The sequence below is a fragment of the Maylandia zebra genome, linkage group LG23 (assembly GCF_041146795.1).
Source record: "Maylandia zebra isolate NMK-2024a linkage group LG23, Mzebra_GT3a, whole genome shotgun sequence".
Lineage (NCBI taxonomy): Eukaryota > Metazoa > Chordata > Actinopteri > Cichliformes > Cichlidae > Maylandia > Maylandia zebra.
In genome coordinates, this window is record NC_135188.1 from 17,666,262 (window position 1) to 17,693,067 (window position 26,806).

A 26,806-nucleotide genomic window follows, 5' to 3' on the forward strand; every position below is an offset into this window, starting at 1 on the left:
GCACAACGCTCCCAAAGTATAACAGTCACTTAAGGTGATAATTATTTTCCAGGACATTAACAAACCAGAGTCATAAACTAAAGCCATTAAACGTCTCAGGCTAGCAGTATTCCCAAAGTATTGCCATGCTATAAAGTAATGTGAATAAGCTTTGAGATTCCTATTTAAATACCAACTGTGAATTTATCATAATAACAAGTAGGGGTATACTAATAATAGTGGTAATCATGAGCTTAACTGCTGACCCCTCTTCACCCACAATACGACAAATGCATTTAGCTGAATTAATCTTATACCTTTAGATAAATTAAACTATTACAGACTTTGAGGCTTAGATGTCCTTTCTACTATCTACAGGACTTCACAGGCAACAAGTCTGTACAACTACTAGTGGATGCCACTGGCTATTTAGCAATATTCAGTTAAAAGGTTTGCTCCCTTAAAAAACAGTAGAATAGCTTCAAATAACCATCATTAAGTCCAAAATGATGTATTTTAATGGTATTAATAGGGTTACTCTATCCTAGTGGTTCTGAAACGTTCTCATTAATGAAATCTGTTTGGTTTTTGTCTGTTTTATAAAACAGCTTTTAATTATTATTTGCATAATTATGTGCATTATCTGGTACTTTTTAAAATTAAGCATCATCTTTATCTGCAATACTTAAAAGGAACTATTGAAGACAAATTAGTTGATGTTCTTCAATAAATAAATAAATAAATAAATAAAAATGCCCCAGTAGTGGATAAATAACAACTATTGGGACCTATTGAACTCTAATCTAGTAGAGTTCAATAGATCCCAATATATCATTTAAATCAGCTTTAAATGAGAAGGTGTTTGATGTCTAATTTCGCTGCAGGCAACTGCAGGTGACAAATAAAGGCTTATTCATTCAAACAAAGTGCAGGCTATGCACACTTAACCCACACACATCCCCATCGTTATCTGACCTTGAGTGAGTGTTTGAAGCTGTAGGACGGGGTCTTTTCATGTCCATCAGTGGTCTCCTCTCGTTTCTTACAGAACAGCAGCATCTTATCATACAGAAAGAGATGCCTCTGCATAGGCTTAAACCTCGCCAGGTCCTTCACCTAAGAGCAGGTAATCTGTCACTTATCACATGCGTAAATAACTGTGTAACATTCAGAAATTAAATGTCAACAAAGACCCATGACAGATGACCCTGTAGCATCACTCATATTGTTATTATTTAAGCAAACAAAAAAATGTTCGAACAAACCTGAATACATCAAAGGCACATGGGATGGGTTTGTATTTAGCTATACATATAAATGTTAATGACTGCATCACTCTAAGCTGTTTACGTTTTGTTTCCATTGTGTCTTGGTTATTAATCATCAACTGATAACATAAACAGCAGAACAGCATTGCGCTATAATGCTTCCAAGGACAAACCTGAATGCTGTGCTGCCTGTTTAAGTTGAAAAAGAGGCAATGAAATTCATGTCCTTCAGTTTAAATATGCTCTTCTTTGCCACGTACCCTTTCTTTCATTCTTTTGCTATGAAATGCTGGTATGTTCTATATCAATAGAGTTTCCTTGCTATCTCTCATCAACAGAGCTTGATCAAATATCTAGATGTGCTTGCATATGGTTTGATGTTGTTGGTAAAAATGTGTATAAAAAACTACTGAAACGTATGCCTGTCTTTTCTGGTACTCTTCGCTGCAGCCCCCGGGCAGTTGAAGCAAATGGCTGCCCCTTACATTGGTCCTGCCAGAGGACACTTCCTGTTGAAAGGTAGTTCCTCAAACCCTCAATCATGCTTGATCATAGGGGATCATCTGATTGTTTGGATTCCAGCTGCTGTACTATTATAGGGTCTTTACTCCGCAATATAAAGTGCTTTGAGATGGCTGGTTTGTGAACTGGTGCTACATAAATAAAACTGAATAGCCGGTCACAACAGATTTGGCAACCACAGCAGAGCTATAAAAAAAAATGGAAATGAGACTCAACCAGAAATTCACTGACTGGAGAAGAACAATATGAGCTGAACACACAAAGCATCAAAGGCACTTGGGATGGGTTTGTATTTAGCTATAGATGTAAATATTAATGACTGCATCACTCCGAGCCACTTTAGCTTCGCTTCCATTGTGTCTCGGTTATTAATCATCAACTGATAACATAAACTGCAAAACAGTATTGCATTATAATGCTTCCAAGGACAAACTTGAATGCTATGATGGTTCTTTATGTTGAAAAAGAGGAAATGAAATACATGTTCTTCATCTTAAATACGCTCGTCCTTTTTTCCAATGATTCGCTATGAAATGCTGGCATGGTTTAGCCCTGAGTTTTGGCCTCCTGCTGGCTGTGCTCTTGCATTCCTTATTTAGCAATTTCTGTATCAATGATAGAGGTGCCTTGCCATTTCTCATCAAGAAAGCGTGATGATCTTCTCTAGATGCGCTTGCTTATGGTTTGGTTGTGCTTTGGACACAACTGATCCGGTTTCCACAAAGTGTTTTAGAGTGATTGTCATAATTTGACACATCAAATTATAGAGCTCCTGTTTCCTCTGAAAAGAAAAAAAAAAGTGATCGAGGTTCTGCAGTAAAGGCCATACACAGCCTTGTTTATGAAAGGTAAACTGTAGCTGCAGATTAATTAAGCCTAGAGACCTGTCAGCAATCATCTGGCAACCTCTGCTTGTGATGGAAAAATGTGTTCCATAAGTGACTGGTAGTTGCTGGCAGTAGGGATGGGTATTGATAAGATTTTCACGATTCCGATTCCATTTTCGATTATGTTTAACGATTCAATTCTTTATCGATTCTCTTATCGATTCTTTTTTAAAAAGGAGAACACTAAGGTCGATTAGCTTAGAACTTTGTTTTATATCTTCTCTTTAAACAAGATAGAAATTTAGGAGTAACATGGCCTTACAAACCCAGCAGTGAGATCTTAAGAGATCCAGCCTACGGCTCTTTAATGGGGTGTCACAGGGTCCCCGGGAAAAAAATTGTAAATGTAAAATAATAAAATAAATATTCTCCTGTTGCAATAACAAAGTATAACATAAATTATTCTGCAGCAATTACACAAGAATATCCAGTAATGTCCCTGCCTACAATTAAACACATTCACTTACCAAAAATCGGGGCATCTGCTGGCAAATGGGTGCAAGCCTTTGACCACAAACTTAGTCACTGCTGGGTGACATTCGTCTATCCTGGCCTGAAAGGAGACGCTACCGGTAGACTGCAGCGAGAACTGCCAGCATCTGAGCCAGCCAGACTCTGTCTGTCTCTCTCAACATGGTCACCTAAATGCACAGTAATGGCAGGTTTGTAATAAGGCAGATCGCGCTAACATAAAATGCACTGTTAGTTGATTATTTACCTGCCGCATTAACGGGAGAGGACGTGCAAACGTTACCGCTGCTGCTGGGTTGAGATTCACGAGTCCGGAGCGGAATTAAAAACACAACATTCATTTAAGGTTATCGCGTGTTTTGTGAGCAAATGCTTTTGCATACTCGTAGTGTTTCCTCCCTTAAATGAAATATCTACTTTGCAAGTATTGCAAGTTGCCCTGTTGTCATCCGTTCTCGTAAAGTATAACCAAACTTTTGAGCGTTTGAGCCGCTTAGGCGCCGTGTTTCCTGCCAGGTAAATGACGCTCAGCAACGTGGTGACGTCATTCGGGGCGACTGGAATCGATAAGGGAATTGTTTGCAAAAATGGCAAACAATTCCAAGGAATTGAAACAGTGAGAACCGGGTCTCAACAAGAACCGGTTTTCGATACCCATCCCTAGTTGGCAGCATAAAATTGTTCACAGCAGCACCCTCTTTGCAACTGTTTTCCACTGGCAACAATCAGCAGTCTCCAGCAACCACTCGACAACCAGTCAGGTAATCTCAGACTGGTCTCCTATTTGCTTTTATTTCACTCTGAAATATGTAAAGCTAAGAAGGATGTATTTATTTTTCTTGCATCTTAATGAATGTAAAGTATCCAGACTTGTTCATTGCGACTAACTAATGTTAAGGTAAACGACAGGACATCCATAGGGCAATATTCAACACTGGTAAAACAGGAGTGTGGGAATTTACTTTGCTGTGGCCTTTCTTGTGGTCAGTCCACACATTGAAGGATCCCTGCATCAGCAGCTTCCCCAGTTCACTCAGATTTCCCTGCAAACATCAAAAGACTGTCAGATCTGTGAAACACATTTTTTTTTGTGGTGGTGGTGGTGGTGGGGGGGGGGGGGGGGCATAACTATTCGCAGTAGTAAATGTTTTAATACAGCTTCAGTTCAGTTATGGCACAAAAAGTTGGCAACAAAAGCTTATTATTTAAGCATACTTTTTGTATGAACAGTACAACACTTCCATGTGTTAACAATGATCTGAATGCACATGCTGGCGCTGGTAAGATACCCCCAGTGATATGTAACCCCACCCACACCCAGTCAATCACAACTCATTTAAGGGAAGAAGGAATTTGGATGTTTGCCAGAGCAAACATCTTAGCCCAGATATCATCTATGAGGAGACCTGAATATGGCAGGTCACAAAAGATTCCCATTAAACCTGCTAAAACTTGAAGAGTTATTCTAAACCTAAATTTTGAAAACCTGGGCCCTATTCCAGGAAGCCGGTTTAGAAAACTCAGAGTGAAAAACGATACTCAGGGTTGAGTAACCCCGAACTGTCCGACTCAGAATATTCGGTTTCAGAAAGGCTGATAACAATTAGTTCAGGCAACGCGGAGTTGCTTTAACCCCAAGTTAAGCGCGCGCACGAGGATACATAAAGCCCTGATTAGTGGAGCACAGATTAAGCGAGTCACCATGGAGACGGAGGGAAAGAAGGCGCGGTCAATGTATTTTACAGCGCTTGAGGCCGAAATTCTGATTGCAGCATATGCCGATAACATGCAAATTTTGCGGAAAAAAAGTAACACAGCCTCAGCTGCAAAACAAAGGGAGCATGCATGGCAAAACATAGCCGACAGAGTCAATGCGTGAGTGTTAATTTAAACATTGATCTAGGGATTTCCACCCATATAACACGTTATTTTATTTTATTTTATTTTTTAATTTATACATTTGATTTTGTGATGTGATGTGAGCGCAGGTGCAACCCAACAGGCCCCAAACGTTCCTGGCAGTAAGTAAAAATGAAATGTAAAAATATAGTCCAAACAGGTAAGGCGTAATTGTATTATGAGCCATAGTGCTTGGTCTGTTTGTCCGATGTAAACCAATTGCAGTTAGAGGCTACATTAATTTTCTTTCTGTAAGCACTTATTGAAATTATCTGAGCACATTACAAGTACATATTTGCTTACTCTGTATGCTCAAATGTGACCCGTTATAGCCAACAGAAAAAAAGCGGAGGCCCGAAAAACAGGTGGGGGTCCTCCACCACCACCACTCACAGAGGCTGAGCAGTTGGCTTCCACATTTGTGATAATGTTGGCAGCATCACATATGATCTTCACAGTGCAGAGAACACAAATTAGCATCCATTACTATAATGGAATAATTTGTTAGTTTGAAATGCTACAGGGAACTATGTACCTGTACATTAATGCTGTGGAAAGACTTCCTGTTCACATAGTCTCCTTCATTTACTGAAGGAGCAATGATTGGAATGTGAGTGCCATCTATACAGCCAATCACGCCTGGGAACCGTGAAAATAAATGTAAAATTTAAGTAGTAGTTCAAGTATCACCACATCATGAATTAAGTTTTGTTCATCCTGATACCTGCAATTTTGTGGCATCCCTCTTTGATGAATCTTGTGGGTCTGTGACCGGGGAACACCACAAACGTGTACAGGAGACGTTTCAGTGCAACTGTAACATTCCTGACTGCCCGACAGACGGTAGCCTTGGAAACGTGCTCAGCGTCACCAATATTATACAGAAAGCTCCCGTTTGCAAAAAACCGAAGTGCAATACAAATAATATGTACAGAACTGAGAGGATGTCCGCGATGTGTCACATGAGCAATATTAGGCCTGAGGATGTTATTCAAATAAATTATAGATTGTGCTGAAAAACGGTAACGTTCACACAGAAAATCATCAGGAAATGATAAAATGTCCAAACGCGCTCTAATCACTCTCTCCCGGGGGAGAGCTCTGCAGAGAATTTGGGCTTCAACATCTACTGGCTCTTCAAGGAAGGAGCACGCCATGTCTGACACCTCCTACAGTCAGGTTTCCGACAAAGAGGCGGAGAAGGTCAGGGTTAGTTGAAGTAAACCTGCTAGGAGGCAGGTTAGCTTCACGGAGTGTGTCGTCATAGTAACTCACTCAGAATTAATCTAAACTCACTTTGTGAAACCAAAAACCCAGAGTTTTCGTTAACTCAGGGTATACTTACTCAGAGTTTGCACTAAACCGGCTTCCTGAAATAGGGCCCGGGTGTGCAAAAGCTGTTGAGACTTGCCCAAAAACTCTTTTTACTTTATCCCTAGTTAGGTACATTCAGTGCTAAACTTGTAATAGAAAAGAATAGCATTAGTAGTGTGAAAAAAACAGAAAAATCTGCTGATTAAACATATTTGATTCAGGTTTTAACACTGAATTTATGGTGTGACCAGTGACTTTTAAAAATGTAAGCAACAGACATTGTTTGTTGTTGTTTTAATGGGAATAAATGGTTTACATGATACTGACTTTAATCACAAAAACATGTACTACTGCATAACTAAATAGATCCATCTTATGATGTACATGTTTTTCCAGGTTTCTTGAACTACGCTCTTGGCAGGGATAAAAAGTCTTTCAAATGGCACAGCAAGCCCAAAAACATAGGAAAGAAAACATAGGAAAACACTTTTAGAAAAAGTCCATCATCCACATTCTGGAACACGTGTTTCAGTGTTTCCTGTTCATCAATAGGCTCTATGACAAAGAGGATTCCAATTTTGCTCACTAAAATATTTCAGAAAGCAAACACTTTCCATTAGATCACTTTTTCACATGACTGTACCACAACGGGAAGGTGACAAGTTATAGTAATCTGATTGCTCTAAAGTGAAGAAAGTCAAGTCAGTTGACATCACACGGTGAATTAGAGGCTGAGTAACGAGAGTGGAATAACAGCCCTCTAACTCAAGTTCGTTTTCACAGTGTAAATCATTCAGAACTTTAATGATGATGATGATGACTACTGTACACTGACCTCAAAGCCAGTGATTGCTATCTGGTGCATGGAGTCATTGACAGACTTAATGATGTCCAGCATGGTGGCTAAAGCCTCCTCCAACTCAGCCATCCCCTCACCGTTACTGCATTTTAACATCTCCTGTTAGACGGGAAAGTGGAAGTGGTTTAGAAAGATCAAGGGCACAAAATACAAACCAAAGAAAGAGAAGAACAGAGGAGCAAATAAACTTTATGTCAATCTTGATGTAGAATCATAGTTAATGACAAATTCCCTATCTTTAGGACCGCCTTCTTTTGTCAGTCCATATCAGAAATATAACCCTACTGTCTAACAGTGACGTGGAACAAAAATCACATGCACTTATCATTATTATTATTATTATTATTATTATTATCATCATCATCATTATTATTATTATTATTATTATTATTATTATTATTATTATTATTATTATTGTTATTGTTATTATTATTATTACTTATAGGGTCGATTCTTATATCTCCCTCTTATCAGGACATGCCAATGGCCCAATGAAAAAGCCATCAGATTATTCGAAATGCTACAACAGTTCCACATTGCTACATTGAACATGGCTAATATTTCACCCAACATTTGTTTAAGAAAATGGCAAATTTCTTGCCATAAATATAACAGTTCATATCATTTCTTGGGTTATGCGAATAGTATAATTATTTGGACTGAATTGACTGGATATCAATATTTCTAAAGTCCCAAAGAGGAGGAGAGGAGAAGGGGAGGAGAGAAGATGCAGGTGAAAGGCAGAATTAATAATAAACACAGACTGAGATAACAGGGCTATCACGTTGTGGATATCAGCTCATTTTCCAGGAACAGTTCCTCTAGTATTGAATAAACCATCACTCTGGTTGTGTCACAGGTTTCTTTTTCTTTATTTATTTTCCATTCTCACCAACAATTGACTCAATGGGAATTTTTTTTTTTTTTTACTTAAAATAAATGAAATCAATGACTTAGCAAGCTTCAGTGGTGATGAAGGCTTTTCTTTAGGTTCAGGATGAAATGTAAGTGACTAATAAAAGGTTTTTCATATTCTTGCTTCTGTTATATTTTATAAAAAGTAAAAATGTTTTTTTTTTGGTTAGGCTGACCAAAAAAAGAAGAAAAATCAAATACTTGGTTGTTTAATTATCTTTTAAATTAAATTATTCATGGTAAATAGAGACTGGATATCTATTAGAAGCATGATAACTAGCCTAATAAATACAAAGAATAAAAAATAACATTAATGTACTGAACTAATTGGTTAGTTCCTTTTAAATTACATCTTATAACCACATAACACACCTTCAGCATGAGTTGGTATTTGGTGATCCTCTGGACAGGCTTCAGCAGGTAGGCATCCAGAGACAGTTTGTGATCCAGCTTCTTCTGGCATTCCTGTTCTCACAAACCAAATGTTGTTGATCAAGAAGTGGCACGTGAAGCCTCATCGAACTCTAACCTGTTACAGCTGCATTGTGAGGTTAAGTCACCAAACAGAACACCAACATTGTAGGTGCTGTGCTCTAAAGTCTTTCTCAGAGGCCAGTAGCATGAAGCATTACTGAGGGTTCAGTGAAACAACTTCAAGGTTCGGCCTAGTTTTTTAACAGATTTGTAAAGTTAGCTACCATCTCAGATTAGGTTAAGAAGAAGTTGTAGAAATCAACCAACAGTTGTAGTCACCTGAAATTGTGTGTGTGTGTGTGTGTGTGTGTGTGTGTGTGTGTGTGTGTGTGTTTTACCTGAAAAAACAGGCTGTCCCCACACTGCCTCCAGAGGATTTCAGAGCGTGGTTTATTCTGACAATACTTTTCATACACCTGAAGCTCTTCTTTCTGAGAGCACAAACACATGTCCAAGTGAGAAGAGGGAAGGCTATTTGGTTTCTCAGTTTCTGTTCAATTCAATCTTTAGTTTTAAAAGTTTGCCACCTTTCTATGAATTTATATGAATATTAAAGGAACCCTCTAGGATATGAATCGAGACAACAAATTTGTTGTGCAAAAATAGAGTGAACATCTTTGTAATTTCGCATGTTATCTGAATAAAAACAACCGTACAACAATACAAAGTATTGGACTTTAAAACCTGGAGAAAAAGGTTCCAACTAAAAAACTAGACTTATGATAGATCTATGATAAATGGCTCACCTGAAGTCTCTGTGTATTAGTACTTTTAGAACTTCAAATCTGTAAGTTAAAGACTTGGCTCCTCCCCGACTTGGGAAATTAGATTATGTGTGCAGTAACTTCTCACTATTATGTAAATAGTTTTTTAACATAAAAACTTACAGCTTTGTGTGTTTTCTTAAGTCTCTGTTGATGGATTTCACACAAACCAAAGACAACACAATAAGTATGTCAATGCTAAGCATGAACAAATTCGATTCACAGTATCAGATCTCCCTGTTTCAAAGAATGGAAGGTCTGGTTTTACCTGTCTAATGATAACTAGATGACAAAAGATTATGGCTTTGAATAACTATCATTGCTCTATATTGTTGTTAAGTCTCAGCCCATGAATAGATCATCTGTGACAAAAATCTGCTTCTCCTTACTTTCTCTACATGCCCAGTGAAGTGCGAATTTGCGCCAGTAATCAAGACTCCTTGCCTGTTAGCCCGCAGACCTTTAATGAAGATCTCATTACTCTTTATCTGCCTATTTTTGAAGAATTGTCAAGTCTCGACCTTTAACTTCTTTTGTAAAAAAAAAAAAAAAAATGGCTATCTCCATGCCACGTCTCAGCCTTAAAGACGTTTAAGGTTTACAACCTGAGGTCCTGGCAAGGAATTCATTTTCCAGACACCTGATTCTGGAGGGTGTCTATTTTCAGTTTCACCTGCAAAACCTTAAAGGTTTCATTAGTTCCTGTCCTCAGATCCTTCGGGTACCTTTTCTCATATTTCAAAGCAGCATTTGGTTCACTGGACTGAGGAGTTGATACTTGGAAACTGGAACAAATGTTTGCTCTGTCAATGTGTGAATTGTTGGCTGGACATTTTTTTTCACATTAAAGAACAACAAATATTGCTAGTGAGAGACATATTTTTTCCATTATGTCATTAGTTTCTCAGATATGGCAGGAAAAGTATTCAAGTGTCCCTGGTGTGGGTGCATTTAAAGTAAGAGCAAAATATATCATGTTATTCCTTGTACTGTTAAAAGTGCACTGTTATAGCCATGGAGAAAAAAGTAACCACTAACGTAAAGGAAGTACTAATATAAACCCTTTTACAGGTACTTGCGGGTATTTCTAAATACCCACTCTTTTCAGAAAACAGGTTCCAACCAGCTCTGGTTTCTCTGCACAGTTCTCCAGCTCCATGAGAAATGTCCTGCAGAAAATACATGAAAACAAAGTAAGAAAACAATACACATTGCATCCCAATTACTTAAAACTAATTAGGTGTATGCAAATTACATAATCTTTAGGTCTAGTTACTTTAGTCTTTTAATTAGATCTTAGTTAAGTTGGTAAATCTAACTAATCATCAAAGTGATCTGTTAAGAGATGTCGTACTACCATTGAATTCATGAAATAATAAAATCTCTCAGCATTTGATATGTTTTCTGTTTTCTACTGTCAGTAAAACATGAGATTTGCAAATTAGTGTATTCTGTTTTTAAATACATTTTACACATTTTCTCAGGTTTTGATATTTAAATAAATTCACAGAGATACATATACTGATATGAACCACACATGATTGCCTTAACAAGAAGCAATGGGGAGGTGTGGTTTGTGTGCAGTGCATGCTTTGACTTCCTGTTAGTCCAGTTTTTTAGAAATTCTTTAGGGAGAGCTTTTGGTTTAAAATTACAGGATTACCTGAGTGCAACCGGTATATCATTTAATAGTACAAACTGACAGCTATTTGAATGATGCACATTTGCCATCAAGTGAAATATGTTTCTCCAGGCAAAAGATACTTTAAGAGAAGGCACATTACCAGTCATCTGGTAATCCTTTAAAAGAGGAGTTGTTCATATATCACAGTTTTCTGTGATATATCTTTGCTGACATCAGTGTTTCCAAGTTATAGTTGTGTATATGTCGAGGCCAATGGCAAAATAAAGTAAATTCCACCTACTTGTTGTGAAATTCATATATCTCCGGCAGGTTTCCAAACAGCACATCTCTTTTGTTCTCCAGTGATGGTGGCATGAGGTGGCTAAGCTCAGAGTTATTCAGCTCTGCAAAATAACCCTGGGAATCAGGGTGAGAGGGAGGTTCAAAAAATGAAATAATAAAGAAACAACAGCGAAATGTAAAAATCAGTCAGTCTCACTTCAGAGACATCAGTATAAAAAAAACAAATACACTAAAAAAATACTTTTGCACTGCTCCTTTTTTGATTGAGAAACGAATTACATTTACTGCATTACATACCACAGCATTGTACAAGGGTGTAGTCACTTCTGCATTGCTTTTTCTTTACATTTTCTTTGCACTACTTTTGCAGTGGCAGGAAACTGAGAGAATGTCAGTCTAGATCCAATGTGTATGAAAACAATAGGTAAACTGTGTCTACCTAGAATGATCCTTTAACAGTTAAAGAACTTTTTAAAATTCTATAACAATTCTGGGAGATGATTAGAAGATTTAAGGACTGTTTACTGTAGTAGCTTTGTTCTCAAGATGTAAAACAGGTGCAATTCCAAGTAAGCAGTTCAGGTCGGCAGCTTTTTGGATGCAAATAAGCCACAACCATGTAAAATGGATACAAAGATCTCAGTCACTTGAAATACTATACCTCCATGATGCTTTGCAGCTCCTCAACATACAGCCTTTCTGTTTCAATTAGTTCAGTCATGATATGCCTGCAAACAGAAAAAACTTTTTTTTTCTTATCACACTGACTAAACTAAAAAATAAGCACAGAGAGTCACTTGTGTTCACCAGTCTTCACATGTATTGTATGTATTTGCAGTCTGATGTTGATGCACTGAGTTAATTGCTATAAAATTAGTTATAGGTAGCCAATGTGGGCAGAGGGTAGATTTTTATTCAACTACACGATTTCTTGACATTCCATGGACTGTTTATGTCTACTCTCCTACAAGTCCATGCGTGTTGCATTTTAAAGATTGATCTGAAGTCAGTATTTAGAACAAGAGACACTGAGTAATCCATGACAGGAATCCAAAACATGTCTATGCCAAGTGGTATGAAAAAACTCCCAGACTTATCTGTTCTGTCATTGGTCTAGATTTACAGATTTGTGCTACAACAGCACAGGCCTCAGGAAAAGCCCTCAGACTGTAACTGAAGCACTTCCTATAACTTAGTTATATCTAAGAATGTGTAGGAGCACAATGGGCTAGACTTGTCTGCTCATTACCTGAATGTGTATGAATCCTATCTTACAACTTGCTCACAAGATAAGTACTGACTCTGATTTGTGCAATTTTACACATGACTTCTCCTCCCCCTGACATGCATAATTAAGTTATTTACAGCTGAAATAGCTATGTAAGGACATGTCTTGGGGTCAGTAACAAAAAAATTACATAAACATAAAATTAGTTTGGTTCAATTTGTGTTGTCGATTTGGAAATAATACATTTACAGTCTTTGTGTCATTTAAAACCTACTACTACTATCACCATCTATCCTCCTCCCACTTCAGATGACACACTCCCATCTCTCAAGCTCTCTTTGTCGCACTGAAGCTTCCAAGGCAAACAGTGCACACACTTAAAGCCATCCTCTGCTGAACAGTTCAAGAAAATCCGAAAGGAAGAAGACAACAGAAAAAGCTGATGAACAGAAATAAATCGTAGAAAAACAAGAAACACAAAATCAGTTGGAAAGCGTGAGGAAGATAAAGTTCGACGGGTATGTGGATTCTTGCTTGAGTGATCTGGTAAGTCAGGAACAGTGTGTATGTGAGCTTGCTTGCTGACTGGCATGTGTAATAGCAGAATAGTGTCAAGGATACAGGTATCAGGTTGTAGTAGTTAACTCAGAGAGGTGGAGAAAGTACAACAAAGCTCAATGTGTAAAGTAAATACAGGCAAATACTAGAACTCAAAACACCACAGAAAAAAAGCACAAATTGTGCTGTATTGTACAATTTACAGTAAACATCACCTAGAATACTGATATCTGTAACTTATAATAGCTTTAAATTGGTATCAATTTACAGAAGCATCTACTTCCACAACTTTTGGTATTTGGTGTCAGGGCTCTGTGTGCGGGCAGGCGGAAGTGAGGATCCAAATGCAGGACTCGGACACTGAATGCAACTCAAAGACCACAGCTTTATTACTGGCGCAAAACAAAACATGAATCAAACTGAGATTGCTAACACAAGAACACACAGGTGATTCTGAGGGTACGACGCAACACTGACACAAAGCAACACGCCTTAAATACACTGAGGCATAGTCAGAGAATGGAAAACAAGAGGGAGACATAGCTGGGAAAGATTAGGGATAACGAGACACGGGGAGCGAAGCTTGACACACTGACATAAGACATAGCCCTTCAAAATAAAACAGGGAACAACTCACAAAGATGCAGACACAGAACTAGACCTATACTAACCATGGGACACAAAACCTAAGAACTAAACCCTAGACCAGAATAAACTGACACAGATTTGTAATAATAATCAAAACAGGATAACTAAAGAATCAGACATAAATCACAATACAGAACAATACCAAAAAACATAAGAAACTGAAAATACTGGGTCAACATGACCCATAACCGTGACATTTGGCTTTGCTTTATGTTCAGCAGGTCAGCTGTGTGAAGTAACAAATTTATCAAAAGTAAGAATGTGGATTCATTTCCCCCTTTGTTTCTACATAACTGCAAGGATGATGATCCCAATAGAGGCAGGCAATCACAACTTATCTAACTTTATGTACCGTATTTCCCGGACTACAAAGCGCACCTGAATATTAGCCGCACAAGCTCAAATCAGGGGAAAATCCTGTTTTGTAAATACATTAGCCGCACCTGACTAAAAGCCGCAGGTGTTTCAATGTTGACTTATCATATGTAAGAGAATATGCACAAAGGGAATTGTCAGGAAAGAGATGGCTGTTTGGAGACATCACTTTTATTAATATTTTGAAAAACAAGTTATGGGTACATATTTGCATAACTTTTTAGGTATATGTACAAGTAGCAGTAATTACAAGTATGAAACATGTACTGTGCTTCATAAATGAATAACAAATGTAGTACATAACAATAACCTACAGCACACCAGAAAAGTAGATTCGGACTACCTTTTAGGCTCAGGTGCAGTGACACAGCTTTAACAGGAAGAAAAGTCAGTCATTCACCACCATCTTCCTGCGCACTAAAACCACCCAAGTCCTCTTCTCCAGTGTTGGATACGAACAGGCTCAGGATGGCTACGTCATCCACTCTCAGCTTCTTTCCTTCGTTGTCACTTTCAAAACCAAACAAATCGATGGGCTCAAAATGTGGTCATAAATATTTTGTACTTGTAAATCAGTTTTGTATGTGTAAAAAGAATTTGTGTGTGTGTAAAAAAAGATTTGTATGTGTAAAAAGAATTTGTGTGTGCGTAAAAAAGATTTGTGTGTGGACTTAGCCAAAAAAAACCCTGCAAGTTACAAGTACGAATTTTGACCCTATTTTTCTTCCTTCCATCTGATTGATCAATGTCATGTCAATCACAAATGTAACAATCCAATCAGAGAACAGATGGGTTTGGCTGTCGGAGGGGCGCTTTTTTTGAACTGCAGGTGCCCTTTTACATGCCAAACCAGTGTTTTCCTTCATCATCATGAAGGAAAACAGTCTGTGGTCGTCCAAGTTTGGTGATTTTTGTGTCACAGGTCTACGTGTTTAATACAGGGACTTCCACAGCCTTTTCAACAGCGCTGTGGACCGCGGGGGGGCGGGCAGTGTTTTGGAAATGACAGTCTTCATCACAAAGCTTTCTTCGTTATGAATTAGCATACATGTTTTTATTGAACATTTGAAGAACTAGCAAAAAAAAACAAAAAAAAACAAACTCTTGTAGAGGACATAAAGTCAGAGATAGAAAAGACAAGGAGCAGGTGCATCTAGTACAGGTAGAGCTGCTGCAAAAACCCACAGAGCCCAGCAGCCAGCGTAACAAATTCTGGATCCTTTGCTTTTAGTTAGCAGTTAGCATTAGCAGCACATCCTGCGTCCGATGTGAAAGGACTTTTATGCTGCGCACTGCGACTCACAGCAATGGTCCTGGGTCAGCCCTGACTTTGTGTTAAACTAATCCTAAAATAATAATGGTATTTCTAACCACTGACATACCACAACTTTTTCCTTTCAACAGCTACTGAAAGTTAGGGGACCTAACTGCTATCCGATATTTATATAGCGATCCTCCAGCTTCAAACGGTATTACCCTTCAAGGACCTGGGCCCTATTTCAGGAAGCCGGTTTAGAAAACTCAGAGTGAAAAACGATACTCAGGGTTGAGTAACCCCGAACTGTCCAACTCGGAATATTCGGTTTCAGAAAGGCTGATAACAATTAGTTCAATCAACGCGGAGTTGCTTTAACCCCAAGTTAAACGCGCGCACGAGGATACATAAAGCCCTGATTAGTGGAGCACAGATTAAGCGAGTCACCATGGAGACGGAGGGAAAGAAGGCGCGGTCAATGTATTTTACAGCGCTTGAGGCCGAAATTCTGATGGCAGCATATGCCGATAACATGCAAATTTTGCGGAAAAAAAGTAACACAGCCTCAGCTGCAAAAGAAAGGGAGCATGCATGGCAAAACATAGCCGACAGAGTCAATGCGTGAGTGTTAATTTAAACATTGATCTAGGGATTTCCACCCATATAACACGTTATTTTATTTTATTTTATTTTATTTTTTAATTTATACATTTGATTTTGTGATGTGATGTGAGCGCAGGTGCAACCCAACAGGCCCCAAACGTTCCTGGCAGCAAGTAAAAATGAAATGTAAAAATATAGTCCAAACAGGTAAGGCGTAATTGTATTATGAGCCATAGTGCTTGGTCTGTTTGTCCCATGTAAACCAATTGCAGTTAGAGGCTACATTAATTTTCTTTCTGTAAGCACTTATTGAAATTATCTGAGCACATTGCAAGTACATATTTGCTTACTCTGTATGCTCAAATGTGACCCGTTATAGCCAACAGAAAAAAAGCGGAGGCCCGAAAAACAGGTGGGGGTCCTCCACCACCACCACTCACAGAGGCTGAGCAGTTGGCTTCCACATTTGTGATAATGTTGGCAGCATCACATATGATCTTCACAGTGCAGAGAACACAAATTAGCATCCATTACTATACTGGAATAATTTGTTAGTTTGAAATGCTACAGGGAACTATGTACCTGTACATTAATGCTGTGGAAAGACTTCCTGTTCACATAGTCTCCTTCATTTACTGAAAGAGCAATGATTGGAATGTGAGTGCCATCTATACAGCCAATCACGCCTGGGAACCGTGAGAATAAATGTAAAATTTAAGTAGTAGTTCAAATATCACCACATCATGAATTAAGTTTTGTTCATCCTGATACCTGCAATTTTGTGGCATCCCTCTTTGATAAATCTTGTGGGTCTATGACCGGGGAACACCACAGACGAGTACAGGAGACGTTTCAGTGCAACTGTAACATTCCTGACTGCCCGACAGACGGTAGCCTTGGAAACGTGCTCAGTGTCACCAATATTATACAGAAAGCTCCCGTTTGCAAAAAAACCGAAGTGCAATACAAATAATATGTACAGAACTGAGAGAATGTCCGCGATGTGTCACATGAGCAATATTAGGCCTGAGGATGTTATTCAAATAAATTATAGATTGTGCTGAAAAACGGTAACGTTCACACAGAAAATCATCAGGAAATGATAAAATGTCCAAACGCGCTCTAATCACTCTCTCCCGGGGGAGAGCTCTGCAGAGAATTTGGGCTTCAACATCTACTGGCTCTTCAAGGAAGGGGCACGCCATGTCTGACACTTCCTACAGTCAGGTTTCCGACAAAGAGGCGGAGAAAGTTAGGGTTAGTTGAAGTAAACCTGCTAGGGGGCAGGTTAGCTTCACGGAGTGTGTCGTCATAGTAACTCGCTCGGGATTAATCTAAACTCGCTTTGTGAAACCGAAAACCCAGAGTTTTCGTTAACTCAGGGTATACTTACTCAGAGTTTGCACTAAACCGGCTTCCTGAAATAGGGCCCTGCAGTTCAAAAAAGCGCCCCTCTGACAGCCAAACCCATCTGTTCTCTGATTGGATTGTTACATTTGTGATTGACATGACATTGACCAATCAGATGAAAGAAAGAAAAATAGGGTCAAAATTCATACTTGTAACTTGCAGGGTTTTTTTTGGCTAAGTCCACACACAAATCTTTTTTACACACACAAATCTTTTTTATGCACACACAAATTCTATTTACACATACAAAACTGATTTACAAGTACAAAATATTTATGACCACATTTTGAGCCCATACAAATCCTCGTTGTCAGTGTCAGAGTCGAACACCCTCAGAAGGGCCGTGGCGGTGTCCTCCTCTCCATCATGCAGCAGTCCAGCCCTTCGAAATCTGTTGGTGATCATGGATGTTTTCACACTTTTCCACGCTGTCAGATTCCACTGGTGGAGTTGAGCATAACTTGCTTTTCGCAAGTTTATCGCTGCTCATCATCCACGCCTCCTGCTGAACGCGTAGCGCTACTTTGAAGTTTGTTTTTCGCGCTATTTCGTACGGCCAAGAGTGGTATGTTGTGACCAACATACCACTCTTGAACCCCGATACTGTGTGTCTGATCACATGCCCTTCTGCCAGGCAACGTAGTGCCGTACAACAGCGGAACAAACAAAACAAATCCTCTTACGATATGACAAAAATCATGGACAATCCATAGAAAAGCCGCACCTGACTAAAAGCCGCAGGGTTCAAAGCTTGTGCAAAAAGTAGCAGCTTATAGCCCGACAATTACGGTACTTATTTAATTCTGAAATTAAACACCAAATTTCAATTTTAGGTGTCATTCACATCACCTTTAATGACGGACCTCAGTTCAAAAAGCTTCAAATGTTTGCCTTTTAAATAAGAAAATATGGGAAATGGAAATCTGACAAAATCTAACAAAAGCACAGCACTGAACTGACTATTAAGCTAGGTTGAATTAACAAGTTTTGAGTGCATATGGAAAAAAATGGACATGGTCTACAATATAACACATCCCCTGGATCATATAAGTTTGATGCGGCCCTCACATTGCTGATAAACATAAAAAAACAAGGCCAGCCTTTTGCTTTATGTTGTTTGTCCTTGTGCACCTTCAAAAACAAGCACACCTTCATTTATCTGTAAAACTGAATATATGTACCACTGTGTGCTCAGATTACAGATGTAATCTGGAGTCTGTACACCAACCCTCTATTGCTATACATCATTTGCTTAAATTCAAAACGCCTCATTTACAAGGCCAGCAGTGTTTGTGAGAAATAGTCAAACACATTTATGAGCAGTAGTCTACAGACATTTTCACAGAACACACTGACGTTTGACTTTTGAAAAAAGTTAAAGATGTGACCATCAGTATATACAAAGATACTGAGTCATTATTAAAAATTTGTGCAGTAAAGACTCCAGTTCTTGTTCCTGTAATTCTAGCAGGTTGAAAAAGTTGCATTTCCCAGCACAAAAAAGGTAATGGGAGAAAACCCTCTCAATGACTTGGTTTCAAACAGCAACACCAGAGCATTAATATCTACTGATATCTAGAATTATGGCATCTATAAGTATGTAATAACTTTCAGAACAGAAGCTGAGGGAGACTTGAATTAGTATTATAGCTATTATGATTAAAATCCCTAGCCCTTTTCTTCTGGAAAATGAACATGAAAGATATGCTAGCAATGGAAATACGATCCAACATAGGCCCCAAACTGGGTTTTTTTTTTTTAGATAAGATTATCTGTTAACAAAAGTTTGCCTGTTGAACTATTTTTTTGAACATTTCAAAGCTCAAGGACTTCAGTTAGCCATTAATATTATCTGACCTTTTCCAAATTTGAGGGTCATTCTACAGACATGGTTTCATTTTATGTATTCAGGTTTATCCCTTATTTGAAGATTTCTTCCAAGTTAACGTTTTGAATGTCTAATTATTTCCTGTAGCACCATTTAAATATATGAAAATGCACAAATTACTGCTTGATGAGCCCTCATGTACAAAGGTATTAGATAATATCATGGTACATTGTTATCACAAGACCATAGGATGTCAGCGCTTCAGTTTTCTCATCCTGACTGAATAAGGTAAAAATATGCTGCAGCGAAAATATGTGTTTACACTGTTATGTAGCAACATTCACAGACGTCAGCAGCTTCACTGCTGAGGGGCTGTGTTGGACTAAACCCCCTCTATTATAGGTCTTTGTGCTGGTTCGGCAATTACATTCAGTGTGTTGTTTGCAGAGTGAATCAGTTAGCCAGTGTTGTTAACAAGCGATTTATTATATACACTGACAATTCTTGTGTATTTACATGGGAAAATCTGATTGTACAATGCCAGATAAAATATAGTGAAAAATATCTCTGACCCTTCACGACCTCTGAAATTTTGACCAGCAATAATAGAAATCACATAAGAATGAAAGACTTCAATGGAAATGAGAGCGAGAGCAAGGGGAAGGATGCCGTTTATGGTTGCTTTATGAGCAGCCATGTGCAATTGAGGTCATTAATAAACCAGTCAGTTGTGCTCAGTTAATTTGTGATAAGACTCACTCAAACACCAGCTTACTTTATCTATTTAACACTGTAGTTTATTTTACTGAGTTGTACAGTAGTTGTTATGCTACAACTAGGGCACTTCATGAAGCTACTGATGTGACGGTCTTAGATAGTAATTCCTGAGCTTGTGCAATGATAAACATCCTTTTTTTTTAGAACTACACAGTTGTTACATTTTTTTAAAAAATTCCAGGTATTACTGAAATACTATTAGCACAATCAAGTCCAATCAACTCAGTCAAATCAGTTGGCAAAAAGCACTTTGTGTCTGAGTGAACAACTTTAACCAAGTTGAATTAAGAAAAAAAATTGTTAAGTGCCATTTCTACTGTTTTTATTTCATTTGCCAAGAAATTATCTTTACACAAGTCATGTAAGTAAATTCTAATCAATTAGCAACTGTCACCTAAATATTGGCCTTTTAAATGCAGAGTCACGACTCAAATGGAACTGGGAGCTTGTTGTCACATAAGGATGTATAAATGCCGAGTGTGCTAGAAGGTTTCATGCTAGAGTATAGAAATGCCATTTGAAATTTTGAAGAGACGTGAGTGTGTAGCCAACTGAAAACACATTACAATTTACATGATAATGTTAAATGCTTAGGAACAGTTACAGCCAATAGTAATGAAAGGTATTAGTCATATCAAGAGGAATGAAACTGAAGCCATAATATCTCATGCTCAATCATCAAGATAAGGAAATCCTGGAAAGTTGACGTGGTTCAACTAGTTCATAGTGTTTTCTGTGGGAGAAACATTTCGTCACTCAACCAAGTGACTTCCTGAGTCTTGGCCAGTTTACAGTTATAAAAAGTATGTTTGTATAATGATTGAAATAATTTCCATTGCCTAACAATGAGCGGTGAGGTCAGTTTCTGTCATTATCATGCAAATTGACATGATTGATATCCATGAGCGTTATTCAAAACGGTTTGGAGAATGGCTACAATCGCTATGAAAGCATCAACCACTGCGGACGTACTCCCATGCAGTCCAACATCCCAAATGCAATTGTGGACGTGGCTGATATATCCGTCTGATTGGTATCCTAATTGGTTGACAAGTGGGCTATAGCCCACCTTGAAAAAAGAGATAAAAGATTACAAAATACAATGTTAAAACCGCAGATAGTGACTGTAGTACACACTTCATAGTTTTTAACACTATGTTTCACTTTGTTTCTCATTGTATGTTATAACTTCACATGCCTTACATGCTGGCTAATGGTCCAACAACTGAAGGAAGAGGGTCCAAGAAACTAGTTGTACCAGATACTGTCATGGTCCTGAGTCTGACGACTCAGTGTTTTGTGTTTCTTTATATTATTCTATGTTCTTGTTTATTCTGTTATGTCTTTTGTTTAGGTTTGCTATGTGTTAGGGTTTTGTTTTAGCCTGCCTGTGTTCCCTCTGTCTGTATTTTATAATTTATAGTAAATGTCCATATATATATATATATATATATCCACACCTTACACATTATGTAAGGTGTGGACATTTACTATAAATTCTTTACTATAGATTCTAAATACACAATACACCAACCACAGCACTAAATGTCGTCACTATCACTGGATTAAAAACGAGCATTCAATCACAATCACAGCGGATTTTCTGTAGTAACATTGTGATAAGAAACATGCCTATCCAGGTGCTAACACTGTAATACTACAGAAAAAACAACTTCAGGACCCCAAATAAACTGCATCGGAACACCTTTTGATACAAAACTTACTTCAAGGAAAGTTTAATGATATCAGCGCAAAACCACGTCGTGAAATCTGAATGCTTCCACATGTGTAAAAACCATACGCTCACGCCCTCGTCGCAAACATATCCAAAATAAATATAGAAAACAATAATGAGCAGCTGTAAAAGAACGTGTGCAAAATCCACGTGGTGTTGACGCCTAACCATTTTAACATTTTAACTATGTTTAACTACAGACGCACAACTAAGGAAGTTCCTAACTGCCAGCTGACTGATCCGGTTAGGCTGCAAGTTTTCAAGCAGGTGGAGCGGCTGCGTGCACTACAGCTCATGATACTTTACAATTTGTTAGAGCTGCGTTTTTACCCGTGTCCATTCAATAATATTGTTTATGCACAATACTTCAAAAATGTTGTTTTCAGTTTTTCATAAAGTCCGAACATACCCTGAGTGGCAGATCTTCCATAGGTGCACATTTTTACATTGTCTTTTATTGGGAACTGTGGTATATTTTATGCAAAAAAACAATATTGAAGACAACTTTACAATTAAACTGATTTTGACTATTGAACTGCCAAGGAACTGCAAGGATACTCTGCATAATTATACTATGGAACAGAATATATGCACATATAAAGTTTTATCTTAGTCTTGTTTTTCTCTTTTTTTTTTCAGGTGTCATGTGGCCTGAGGACATTCAGACATTAAAGTCGTGGGATGGAAGTTGAACTAACTGGAAACTTTAAATAGTCAAAAGAGAAGTAGCATGTTAGACTTTTTGGAAGTGATGGTTGACACAGCTTGAACCAACACCAGTTAGTTACAGCTTGCAACCAAGGAAGCAGAACTTTTTTTTTACACAGGAGAGAAAGATCAGTAATAGAGCAACCACACTGGACTTCATCATGAGGAAAAGGAACCAGTTTGAAGGACAAGTGAAAGAAAGAAAGGAAAGAGGCTGAAGAGAATATTATTAGATGGGGCATATATTGTTTGTGTTCAGCTGAAATAAGCAGTAATCAAGATGTTTGTGAACTTCCGTCGAATCCACAAGTGCCAGTGTTTGCAACTGCTGACCACAGGTCTTCTGCTTTGTATGGTGATGGTTTACTGGGAAGAGCTGGACCATCATGCAGTCAGCCACGTGAGATCCTTCACCCACCGGTACTTGTTCAACAGCTATGATTTTCTCAATTCTTCTTTTGCTATCAACTCCAATCATCATTACAGAAAGGGTGGTTCTAACAGGGTATTTGGTGGATTTGTGAACTATTCATACCTCATCAACCACCCAGAGAAATGCAAAGGGGAAAATGGGAAGAGTTTAAATGATGTTTTTCTGCTGTTATTTGTAAAATCATCACCAGAGAACTTTGAGCGGCGCCGAGCCATCAGGGACACATGGGGAAACGAGAGCTTTGTTTGGGCAGAACTGGGGGTGAATATGAGGTTGGTGTTCGCCATTGGCATTCATCCATATGTCGAACAGAGATATAAGGTCCAGACTGTACTGCTGAAGGAGGACAAGGTCTATGGAGATCTGATCCAGCAGAACTTTGTAGACACATTTTATAACCTGACTACCAAACTGATCCAGCAGTTCCACTGGAGGCACATATATTGCCCTCAGGCACGCTTCGTCATGTCTGCGGATGATGACATCTTTGTCCATATGCGTAATTTGGTAAAGTATTTACAGGATATTCTCAGGAGTCAATCAGGAGCTAAAGACCTATGGGTGGGGCATGTCCACAGGGGATCACCTCCAGTTCGCTATAAATACAGTAAATACCACATTCCCTATGATCTGTATCCCTGGCCATCCTACCCAGACTACACTGCTGGAGCAGGGTATGTGGTTTCAGGGGATGTAGCTGCTAAAATTTACCAGGCGACTCTGCTGCTGAACTCCTCTATGTACATTGACGATGTCTTTATGGGAATCTGTGCCAAGACCATGGGGGTCTCTCCCCAGGAGCATGTTTACTTTTCAGGGGAGGGCAAGGCTCCTTACCACCCCTGCATTTATGACCACATGATCACATCACACGATCATATCTCTGACATGCGCTCACTGTGGCGGTCAGCAACAGAATCTAGAGAGAACAGCAGCACCAGGGGAATACTAGGTAACCTTTATTGCACAGCAGTGAGAGTGATGCTACTATGTCTGCCACATTATCAGAACACTTACTCCTGTAGTGCTGCTTTTACATGAATACTCGTTGTGGGTCTCAAACACTGTTATAAACAATGTTACCTAACAGCACTAGTCTGACACATTTCACCTTTGCCGTTGTGTGCTGTCTTGTAATGAAATGAAGATCTATTAAGAAATTAAATTCATTCAAAATTCATGTCCAGATGCATCAGGCTTCACTGATGTGCAGCTTCCCTTTGCGTTCCCTTAATTTTTTTTATGTTACTTTCCGCAGTAGTTTACTAAAGCACTTATCAACGAAATAACTTTTCCCTTTGTCTTCTCCATAAATTAGTGGTAGCAAACATCAAAATTGTTGACTTAAGTAGCCTTGGATTATTCTTCTGTGTTGGGGCAATTGATAGTTTTGCCTTTTAATTATTTATAGATAAGACAAGGGTATCAGGATAACTCTGAAATTTAAACCCAGACATATTAACGATGCAGCTGCCAAGTGAGAGGATAACTGGACCAACTTGATTTTTGTTGGAAAACACTGTTTTTTGTGATGCTGTGATTATTACTTTGATGCATATGTATAATAATTAACTGTCATGGAGCCAATCAAGTGTGTCACACATTAGGGCCTGCCAGATTGTGCTAAATTATGACGAACTTGTGTAATTCTGCTGTAGCCTGCATTTTCAGTGTAGCCACGTCAGGACTTCTGCTAATTTATATTTTTGCCTTCTTAACTGCATTCCTTCTTTCACTCTTAATAACTTCATTGCACTCACCTGACTTCCTGTATATTGTTAAACTGTGTATTCTATAAATAAGCTCCAGTGAAACTGTAATGTCTAAAGATTAAGTTAGTTTAATTTATTGATCACTCTGTTTAGGTTAGTCAGCTAGACCCGTGAAGCTTTTCATGTGTAACTGTCAGAAGCCAAAACAAATAACCAACCCATAATGTAGTTGGACAGATTTATGAGCAAGGCTTTGACTTTTGAATAGCAATTACCTCATTTTCTTTCTGATTTTGTTTTGGATTTACAAGTGTGATTACAACGATTCACCTGTTGAAATACTTACTTCTGGTTCAATCTGCAGGTTTCACAATATCTCGAAATCTGCAGATTGCATAGTTTTACGGTGTCTGAAAACTGTTCAGACACCTTTAGATAGTTGAGCAACACCTAAGCAAATCATCGATCCAACCATTTTTTAAGCTCTTATACAATTTATAGTTGCTTTATTTATTCCAGCTGTCATTACCCTAATCTATCACAGGGTTACCAAAGCAAAACATTTAACCACAATCTCACAATGCCTTTTTTGTATGTGGAGTAAGTCTATTTGATTACATGCACACTGAAAAATGAAGCTAAGATGGTATGTAAGTAATGTGACGTCTAAGTGTCCACTCCAAGCAGGAGTATTTGACACCTCAGGAGTGAGATTGAAAAAGTCTGCAGTAAACCTGTCTCTGATATACTGACCCCAAACTGACTTGTCTGTGCCAAGTACATTATTCCAAAATGCCTAGCCTTTACCTGTGCACTCAATGCCAAACCTTTCACATTAATTTTGGGCAACAAAGGGTGTTTTAGTTTAAGTTATTTCTGGTTGAAATTACACATTGATGGTTCTAATCCCAGCCGAAAAATCTCATTATAATTTTATGGATTTCATAGTGTGATAAAAGGAGAGACTGCATTCTTTTCTATAATACTGTTTGATCTTTTTTTAAATTCTGAAATTGAATGCTGTTGTAATTTTTGTGTGACATTTCTTTGAATGTATCAATTTTGTTAATAGAATTTTTGCTTAAATAAAAAAAAAAACAATAGTTCAGAATCAGTTTCACATAGGATCTACTTATTATTTTACTTGAACCTAGATAATGTATCTACTCATAAGGCTAGCATAAGTGAGGTGGTAAGAAATTAAATAAAATCCAACACCAACAAAACTTCATTGTGGACCTTTTACATCCCATTACCTGCTCTTTCTTATTTGACATGTGTTTGTCTTGCTGTATCAAAGTTTAAGTTTACTTATCTATTGCCTGAAGAAGGAAAGTTTAAGGTACATATTAGTTAACCACATAGGAACAATTATGGTCACATCAGTTAGGGTTAGTACCACTAGTTTGTTTACAAGTAAATCAATGTTTCAAGAGGTCAAGACACATATTGGATTGAGAAATGACATTTTTAAAGATTGAAAGGATATGTGGATATATATTGTTTGTTAAGTATTATGAGGACTTATCTGGGCGTTAACTGTTTTTCTACCATGTCAGAAATACTTGCACTATCCTTGGGAAGAGTATAGTACACTGCATAAAATTATGCCATAAAATAAACTGCAGCTGTAAAAGATGTGCTTTTGTTATAATCGCAGGAATACGACATTATCCCCCCTTACCTGCGTCTGTTGGATAGACTTTCCTCAGTCTCATTTGTCACAACAACATGTGTGGAGCCTCCTTGGCTTTCTTCATGCATGACCTCAATCTGTAACACACAAATATATGCACAAGTGGCTTTAAATGAATCAGTTCTTTTGTTTTTATAGCGTTGTGTTTTACAAGAAAAAATCTCCAAATACCTTCCAATATCAGAGAGAAAATCTCACTGAGCTTACATACCCTTATGAGCATCAGTGTCGAGGAAAACTCCTTTTAACAGTAAAATATCTTTGCTATAGGAAGGATCAGATATCTGCCAACATTATACAAAAACAGCATTCGTGTCTGGCGTATGATTGATTTAAATTTTTCAGAAGAATATCTACCAGCATTATTGTTTTTTTTTTCTTCTGAAAAAAAAAAAACGGTTTCAAAGAGGGATGAGTGTTTGACCAAGTATGCTGAAAACTCCACGACTTCATTAAACTGACTGTGTGACATGTAACATGACCAGAAGAGTTTGTGCTCTTTTGGCATCAGGCCTCCAGGAAGCTTGAGTCACAAAATAAATTATACGAGTGCACAGTCAA

General features: G+C 38.1%; 2 protein-coding genes across 9 annotated transcripts in view; one reads left to right on the top strand and one right to left on the bottom strand.

The window, feature by feature from the left end:
• mcf2l2 (MCF.2 cell line derived transforming sequence-like 2) overlaps positions 1-26,806 on the bottom strand; it is a 112,845-nt gene that overhangs the window by 41,537 nt on the left and 44,502 nt on the right. For all 8 annotated transcript variants that reach the window (XM_004552944.5, XM_004552945.6, XM_004552943.5 and 5 more), the window contains exons 15-23: positions 26,234-26,322; positions 11,941-12,007; positions 11,278-11,393; positions 10,452-10,521; positions 8,927-9,019; positions 8,487-8,579; positions 7,176-7,298; positions 4,090-4,170; positions 955-1,095 (exon numbers count right to left, since the gene is read on the bottom strand). In XM_004552944.5, the coding sequence (XP_004553001.1) occupies positions 955-1,095; positions 4,090-4,170; positions 7,176-7,298; positions 8,487-8,579; positions 8,927-9,019; positions 10,452-10,521; positions 11,278-11,393; positions 11,941-12,007; positions 26,234-26,322 (873 nt within the window). The remainder of the gene's footprint in view (positions 1-954; positions 1,096-4,089; positions 4,171-7,175; positions 7,299-8,486; positions 8,580-8,926; positions 9,020-10,451; positions 10,522-11,277; positions 11,394-11,940; positions 12,008-26,233; positions 26,323-26,806) is intronic.
• Positions 12,873-26,165, top strand: b3gnt5a (UDP-GlcNAc:betaGal beta-1,3-N-acetylglucosaminyltransferase 5a). Its single transcript, XM_076880646.1, has 2 exons — positions 12,873-13,053; positions 22,336-26,165. The coding sequence occupies exon 2, from the start codon at positions 22,685-22,687 to the stop codon at positions 23,876-23,878; it is 1,194 nt and encodes a 397-aa protein (XP_076736761.1). The 5' UTR covers positions 12,873-13,053; positions 22,336-22,684; the 3' UTR covers positions 23,879-26,165.